Source organism: Cibotium barometz, chromosome 43, assembly GCF_041138505.1.
Source record: "Cibotium barometz isolate CiBa-2024 chromosome 43, ASM4113850v1, whole genome shotgun sequence".
Classification (NCBI taxonomy): Eukaryota; Viridiplantae; Streptophyta; class Polypodiopsida; order Cyatheales; family Cibotiaceae; genus Cibotium; species Cibotium barometz.
The window spans coordinates 34,019,394-34,028,208 of NC_141088.1; the positions used below are offsets into that span (position 1 = coordinate 34,019,394).

At 40.1% G+C, this 8,815-nt stretch overlaps 1 protein-coding gene across 1 annotated transcript; it reads left to right on the forward strand.

Moving 5' to 3' along the window:
- The first annotated feature begins 938 nt into the window (after window positions 1–938).
- On the forward strand, window positions 939–4,033 carry LOC147613856 (uncharacterized). Its single transcript, XM_086781831.1, has one exon. It carries the CDS (start codon window positions 1,008–1,010, stop codon window positions 3,930–3,932), a length of 2,925 nt encoding a protein of 974 aa, XP_086637957.1. The 5' UTR covers window positions 939–1,007; the 3' UTR covers window positions 3,933–4,033.
- The last annotated feature ends 4,782 nt before the right edge of the window (window positions 4,034–8,815 follow it).

An 8,815-nucleotide genomic window follows, 5' to 3' on the forward strand; every position in this document is an offset into this window, starting at 1 on the left:
TTTTTCGGGGTTTGGCTTAGGGAAGAGTCATCGGATAGTCTCTTGCTCGGATAGACGTAGGCAAGGCCCCGAGTGGGATACTCTACCCTGTGTAGTTGCTATTCCTCCCCGCTGCTAGCATTCCGATAGATTGTAGAGAGTAGGGGTCTCACACACATGTATATATTATATATGTATGTATTGTGTGTGGGTGCCCCCCCTTTCCCACTCTCTTCCCAACCTTGTGCTTCCCTCCCTCCTAGATCCTCTCCCACCCCCTAACCATAAAACCCCTCTCTCTTCCCCCCTGGGTTAATGTGTGCATGTGTATGTGTGTGTGTGCATGTATGTATTTGTGTGTATATGTCCCTCTTGTCCCCTTGTCCCTAGGGTTGTGTGTGTGTGTGTGCATGCGTGCGTGCACAATATTAGCTAATTCTAACAAAAAAAGAGTGTCGTTTTTCTAACAAAAAAAAGAGTATCATTTTTGGAGCCCCCTCCTCCTTGAGGTCCACCCAACTCTCTTCCCTCTCGGGTAGTATGAGTGTGTGTGTGTGTGTCCCTCCCCCCTTTTTTGAAGGGTGACCCTACTTTTTCTTTCAAGGAAAAAAGTTTGAGGACTTCTTTACCCTTGTATCTACTAAAGAGAGAGAGAGATAAAAAAAGTGCCTTAGAGAGCCTTGTTATGTGGGGACATCTATGCCATCAAAATGAGCGTTCATTGTGATAAAGCGAATGCCGCGTAGTTGAGACTTAAAATTAAATTTTTTTTTATAAGCGCCTTAGTTATCTGACGGCATCTATGCCATCAAAATCACCCATTGTGATAGAATGAATTCCGCGTGGTTGGTACTAAAACAATTTCTTTTCCTTCTTTGTTTGCCGCGTTATCAAAGGGGCCATCAAATGAACTCCGCGTGGTTGGAACTAAAGGGATTTCGGAACGCTAGCGGGGTACTTGATCTTTCCCTAACACACACACACACACACACACACACACACACACACAGAGCATCTCCAGGTAAACGATGTCTCTCGTTCCCAGCATGCTAATCAGTGCCGATGAATCAATCAATGTGAAAGATGACAAGCTCCTGAGTAGGAATAACATATTCCTTGGCGAAGGGGGCTACGGGAATGTTCAGGCGGCAGTCTACAGAGGGCAAGCTGTGGCGTTGAAGCGCTATGAAAAAAATGTTAAGGAGACCACCGTTAACAGAGAGGTCGCGATCATGAAGCTCATGAAAGGAGAATTTCATGTAGTGCAGTACGTAGGCCGGTTCATTGATGAAGAGGAAAGGAGTTGTGTGTTGATGGAGCTAGCTTACAATGTTTCTCTCAAGATGTTGCTCGAAACAGCGAGCCTAGATTTATCTGAGAGTCTCAAGGTGAGGATTGCCAGAGATGTGTGTTGCAGCCTTGAATGCCTGCATAAAAAGGGGATTGCGCACGAGGACGTCAAGAGTGAGAACGTCCTTCTGGATTTTGGGCTGAGAGCCAAGCTTTGCGACTTTGGCACTGCCAAGTTCCAGGGAGAGGAATTTGCAGAGAAGACCGGTACTAAGAGATACTGGTCACCTGAGAAGAGACGTGATGAGACATATGACCGGATGCAGTCCGATATATACAGTCTCGGAAAGGTTCTAGAAGAAATTTTCGGGAAAATTCCCATTGTGGTGTGTTGTCTAGCGGAGAATCCTTCAGAGAGACCTGCAGATATTGCAGAAATCTTAAGTTGCCTTCCCGCTTTCGACACATCTGATCTAGCCGACAGAGAGTTCAGAGGCATTTCAGCTCACAGCCTAGGGGAAGCAGACAGAATCAATCTTGCCTACTACTGGACAAGTTCGTTTGATCCGGAAACAGAAGATGAGGAGCTTAGAAAAGGCAGGAGACTTTTTTACCAGGGCGTTTACGAGGAGGCACTGCACAAGTTTAGGAACTCGGAGGCGGCAGTGGCCAAGGTTTTCCTGGGAATTATGAGCTTCCATGGCTATGGATGCGAAAGGGATGTTGATGCTGCCCTTGAGTTGTTTCAGAAATGCATCTCAGAAGCCGAGATCTCCGAGAACAGCTTAACTCTGCCTTTGGTTGAATTCTACTTGGCCAGGATTCAGATCTCTCAGGGCTGCACCGAAAAAATCAAAGATCTGTTCAGATTAAGCAACTTGGGCAACGCCTTTGCTCAAGTGGAGTTATCTAGTGTCTTTGCTCTGGAATTGAACCATTTTGGACCAGGGCCTCATGTGGTAAATCGTTTTCTAGTAAACGGATCCTCGAAGAACATTTTGGATCTTCTACACAAAGCAGCCAAAACAGGTTATGCACATGCACAGGCAATGCTTGCCCTGTTCTACATAGCGTATAATAAGTCTCAGACAATTCCTCCCAAAGAAAGGGATTATTTGCAGAGGAGCATAGAAGCAGGAAGCCTGGTGGGGAGGGTTCTTCTCGACTTTGCTAGCGGCAGCATTGATGTAGCCAGTCTGACTAGGGAGTGCCGGGAGGCCGCATACATTGAGTTTGTGGGTGACTTGCACTACCTAGCAGGGATGGAAAGTGTTTCCATCGAGTGTTACGGGGCAGCTGCATTACTAGGACGAAAGAGCTCTTTTTGGGCATTGGCCACAGTCCTGAAAGAGAGCAAGGAACTTTCAGGTGCTTTACGTCTCTTGAAGTGGTTAAGGGAACAGGGTTTTAACTCTCTGCAAGACGATGACTGCTATTTTTTCAAAATGCAGCGGCATACAACGACAGTAGATTACGAGCTGGTGGACTCTTTGATGCTGCAAGGCTGGGAAGACATAGCCATGAGCATTGTGCACAAGTCAAGCGACACGAGTAGCAAGGCCATGGAAGCACTCTTCCATTTGTGCAATCGAGGTACTGGAGAAGGTTGGCACGAGTTGCTCGTAAGGAAGAGGGAGCTGCACATGAGACCGGATGTCATGAACAAGATTGCGCTCTTATACAACACCTTCTCATTCAGTGCAGTGGATGGCCAGCAGCAGCGGAGATACAGAGAGCGGGCACAAGACTGGTTCGAGGAAGCAGTGAAGGGTGGCAGCGTTGAGGCGGTGACTCAGTTGGCTCTGTTCCATTTCAAAGAAGGCAACACTAGTATAGCGTCAGATCTCTGTAAACGCGGAGTGGAGGCTGGTGATCCGCTTGCCATGCTGTACATGGCCATAACATCTAAGGAGGAGAAGAAGGCTCTTTTAGAGAGAGCGGTGGCATTGAACAACCCGTTAGCCATGTTGGAGCTGGGAAATATGCTGAAGACTGAGGGCAAGCTGGACGAAGCAGAGAGCATGATGAAGGATGCGTTGCTGTATGGAGTGGAGAGGGCCGCGATGGAGCTGGCATTCGTGGTTGCAAAGAGGGCAGGAGCGGCGACGGGGGAGGTGAAATACTGGTCCCAACGTGCACTTCTGAACCTCAGTCCAAAAATCTTGTATGAGATGGGCTGTGCATACGAGGAGCAAGATCATCTGGTGGATCTAGTGTCAAAGTCTGCGGGAGAGGGCTTAGACAGCGGGAGCCTGTACAGCATGGGCATGCTAGCCGCCATGGAAGCTGGTCCCTTTGTACCGTCTCCCGACGCCTACCATTTCTTCTCCCTTGCAGCACGGCAGCACCACTACCTTGCTGCTTCCACTTGTTTGTTATACTGCCTTGTATGGGGCGATAAGGAGGATGCAGCGTACTGGAAGGACCACCTCGAATCAGGAGGCCACAGTACAGAGCCGTTGTTCCACTCAGCTGCAGAATGGAAATCCAAGTGTCGCAAAGCATTTCCCAGGACCTGGAAAACTAAACTCTTCCAGGATTGCTGTCCTCTCGTCACTTCGACTCCCCACTCGGACACAGGTTGCACGCAAGTGGCAGCTTGCGACCCTTCAACTTGCAGATGCCTCCGCCTAAAAAACTCTCGCGACAGCTATCTCTGGTGATGGTCTTCCCCTGCAAACGTACGTTTTTCATTTACATATAACTATTCTTGCCGTTTTTCATTTACATATAACTATTCTTGCCGTTGTAAACGGTTCATAGTGAGCGAGTAGTGGAAGCATGTAAGATTCCTCCCCCACCCCCTTTTTGATGTCTAGTATCTTTCCCTGTAATCAATCCCTCTTCAGAAATATAAAGACCTTGTTTCTATCTGTTTTAGCCTAGAGAGAGAAAAATATTCTAGAGAGAGAATATTCAGATTTTGAATATTTTTGGATAGAAAAATATCTCTTCTAATTTAGATGAGTTCCCCTGAAACAGAAATTCAAAAAGAATTTTCCAATGTGCAATTGGAATTAATTGAAAATAGCTATAAAGAACCTTAGCCTAAGGGTCTAGATTTTTAGAAATCTTTAGACTATGGTCCAATTAAGGTTCCTATGGACCAATAGCATCAATCCATGTGTAGGGAGGAGATAAATCCAACTTGTAAATGAGTAAATGCTCACATGAGGTGAAGAGTTGAAAATGTACAAGGTTTATTAGTAAAAAACTATGAGCAATATTAAAAATATGACATATGTAAGGAAGGGGAATTCTTTAAAGGAAGTGCATATTTCACATAAGATGAAGAGTTGAAAATGTACAAGGATTATTAGTAAAAAACTATGAGCAATATTAAAAATATGACATATGTAAGAAAGGGGAATTCTTTAAAGGAGGTGCATATTTCACATAAGATGAAGAGTTGAAAATGTACAAGGTTTATTAGTAAAAAAAAAACTATGAGCAATATTAAAATGATTCCATTATGACACATATGTAAGGAAGGGGAGTTCTTTAAAGGAGGTGCATATTTCACATGCTTGAATGAGTTTTAAACTCATAAAAATTGAGATATTTCATCTCTCCTCTCTCCTCATTCAAGTCTAGTTCCAAAAAGTTAGCTTAACTGATCTAAAAATGGTCAAATATTGACCAAACTGATTTAGAAAATTATAGAATCAGTTTGTTTGGTTAGGAGCTCAATTTTTCCTATAAATAGAAGCCTCTCCCTTGTTGAAAAATATATAGTGTTTATGCATCGTTACTCTACTCCACCTAAGCCAGAAACTGTGAATTCATTTAATAATTCACTAGTTTTTGGAGCTTCCCTCTTTCTTCAATCCCCATTAGTGGCTCCATCAACATACTTAACCAATTGATTGGTTGGGGGCCTCTACCGTGAACAAAGAATCAAGCAAGTTGTAAGGTAATTAGTGAATATTGATCTTTCTATAATTTCTCAATGTTTCTCTCTTCTCAACTCCTCTCAAGCTTGAGAAGTTTAATTGGTATGGTTTTTTTTTAATGCTATTGAAGTTTGAATAGTAGTGAAGAGTTACATAATGCTATTGAAGTTAATTTTCATTTATGTTTAAATTCTAATGATTTTTATGTAAATTCTCTCTCTCACTCAAGAAATGGTCATACTCATGAACCGTTCTCAATCCAAATCAAGCTTTTCATAAAGCTTTTCTTTAACCCAAGATTAAGCTATGCTTAAGGTCAAATTAATGGCTTTTTTCTATGCTTTTAGTTTATGTATATTAATGATTCAATCCATTATGGATTGATAATCCAATTAGAGATTATTTTAATTATTTTCTTAATGATAAGCATTATCCCTTAGAAAAATTGAGATTTATCAGTCATAGCAGCGGAGCTATAGCAAAAATTTTATAAAAATTATGCATAAAATAATCTCATTCAAAGCATAAAAAGAGGACTTCCTACCATATTCTAGGAATTATCATCCTAGATTAATTGAAAGAATTTCATTACAATCATGGAGAAATTGAATTTTAATATTATGCATAATGGATAAATTTTTATATCAAAAGTGTTATTTTTATCATTTTTAATTTTCATGTATAGAAGTATGCATAAAGAAAAATTTTTATATCAAAAGTGTTACTTTTATCATTTTTAATTTTCATGCATAGAAGTATGCATAAAGGAAAATTTTTTATATCAAAAGTGTTACTTTTATCATTTTTAATTTTCATGCATAGAAGTATGCATAAAAGATAATTTTTTATATTAAAAGTGTTACTTTTATCATTTTTAATTTTCATGCATAGAAGTATGCATAAAAGATAATTTTTTATATTAAAAGTGTTACTTATACCATTTTTAATTTTCATGCATAGAAGTATGCATAAAGGAAAATTTTTATATCAAAAGTGTTACTTTTATCATTTTTAATTTTCATGCATAGAAGTATGCATAAAGGATAATTTTTTTTAATATCAAAAGTGATACTTTTATCATATTGGATTTCATGTATAGAGGTATGGATAAAAGATGATTATTTTAATGTAAAAAGTGTTACTTTTGTCACAATTGAATTTCATGCATAGAGGTATGCATAAAAGTTGATTATTTTATTATAAAAGTGTAACTTTTATCATAATTGGATTTCATGCATGGAGGTATGCATAAAAGATATTCTTTTTATACTAAAAGTGTGATTTTCATCATAAATGGATTTTATGCATAACTTAGATGCATAAGAGAAATTCTTTTATTCTAAAAGTGTAATTCCTACCAAATTGACTTTATGCATAAGAAGATGCATTTTAAAAAAATGATTTTTAATTCAAAAGTGTCATTCTCATCTAAATTGAATTTATGCATAGGAAGATGCATAAAAGATTGAATTTTAATTCAAAAGTGTCATTTTCATTTAAAATGAATTTATGCATAGAAAGATGCATAAAAGATTGATTTTTCTTCGAAAGTATTAATCTCCTTAAATGGAATTTATGCATAAGTAAATGTGTAAAGAAATCTTATATCAAATATAAGAGTTCTCTTGTATTCTATAAATAGATATGAGATGTGATAGGATGTGATAAGAGGTGTATAAGAGATGATAAGAGGTGATAAGATGAATTAAGATGTGATAAGATGTGTATGGGATGAGGTAAGAAGTGTATGTGATAGGATAAGATGCATATGGGTTGTGATAGGACGAGAATAGATGTGATGTAAAAGATTAGATGTGAAGGCATATGGTTACACGAATGGGAATGTGGAAATGGATGTATGTATGTGGATGTGTGGATGTGGAGATGGGAGTATGGATGTATGAATGTGAAAATGGATATATGCATGAGAATGTATATGCATACATGTGAATGTGGATGTAGATGTGAATGTATAGATGTGAATGTGGAATGTGGATGTGGATGGATGTATGTATGTGGATGTAGATGTGGATGTATGTATGTGGATGTAGATGTGGATGTATAGATGTGGATGTAGATATGGATGTATAGATGTGAATGTGGAATGTGGATGTGGATGTATGTATGTATGTGGATGTATAGATGTGAATGGGAATGTGGATGTGGATGTATGTGAATGTGGATGTAGATGTGAATGTGGAATGTGGATGTGGATGGATGTATGTATGTGGATGTAGATGTGGATGTATAGATGTGAATGGGAATGTGGATGTGGATGTATGTATGTATGTGGATGTGGATGTATGAATGAGGACGTGATAGTGGATGTATGCATGTGGGTGTGGATGTATGGATGTGGATATGGATGTGTATGTATGAATGTGGATACGGGATGTGGATGTATAAATGAGGATGTGAAAATGGAGGTAAGCATGTAGATGTGGATGTATCGATGTGAATGTGGATGTGGATGTGGATGTATGGATGTGAATATATGATATGTGATGTGATGGAATCTGAAGTGAAGAGATGGAAAATGATGTGATTGGATGAGTATATATATAAATGGAATGTGGAATAAGTAATGTGGATTAATGAGGGATAATGTAGAAAAATGAGAGTTAATATAGAAACTGTATTTGTAAACTATTGTAAATGCTGTTTGTAAATGGCTGTTTTATGTCAAGAATGCTGGGGAAGCATTTTGACCGTCTTGTGATTAAGGTCGTGGTTAAAGTTGCAACTGCTGTGACGGAGAGTCAATGGAGGACGTCTCGCGTAGCAAGGTCGGCCGAGGTCTTGACCAGCCTCGGTTCGATTAAAATGGTGAGCTTCCGGTACGGTGGATGAGGGACCAAGGAAGCGGCCTATGAGTGAACCGCTAGGTCACCTGCGAAGGATCCTAGAGGGTGCTGACCATACGGTGCTCGGGCTCTGGGTCGCCTAGGATACCCACGCGTGCGTCGAGGAAGATATTGTAACAAGGAGTAAGAGTTGTTTTGTGAAACCGGGCATGGATCTGGTTGACTGACCTTGCTGGTCCTCAACGGATGAGTCCATGGCTCTTTTATATGGATCTGTTGGTTGATCTTGCTGATCTTCAACGAGAGTCCATCTTGATAAGTGATTATATTGCCGAGTATTATGGGCTAGGAACTATAGAAACGGCCCCTGTGAGTGGTCAGGTGGTGAGCGTTCTAGTTGCCAATGATGCCATAGATACTCTGATGAAGGAATGATGGGAAATTTGAGAATCAACCGGATAAATTGGAAGACTGTGATCAGTGGTACTATGGTTTCATTAAAGGATTGTTTTAAAGTTAACTGATGCTAAGAAAAAGGCAATTTCATATTGGGTGTGTAAGTGGTGTGCCTAATTTTATGTTTGCATGAACTTCCGGCTAGGGGGCCTTGGAACTCTTTTCCTTGGTACCCGGGACAAAACCTAACCAAATTCCAAATTGGATCCCATCACTACAGTGGTTGGGCGGTTGGCTAACCCATGGGATCGGATGGGGTTAGGCTGGACTGATGGATCCGTAAATCGAGACTCAATTTTTGTTAATACGATAGATAAAGTAAATCCCGGACAGTAATTGTTCTATGGATAGGAATCAACGGCTGTGCCTCTTGAATGGGGAAAAAAGCGTTGA

Excerpts from the sequence above, each read along its gene's own strand:
- LOC147613856 (XM_086781831.1), top strand. The coding sequence starts at position 1,008 with ATGTCTCTCGTTCCCAGCATGCTAATCAGTGCCGATGAATCAATCAAT.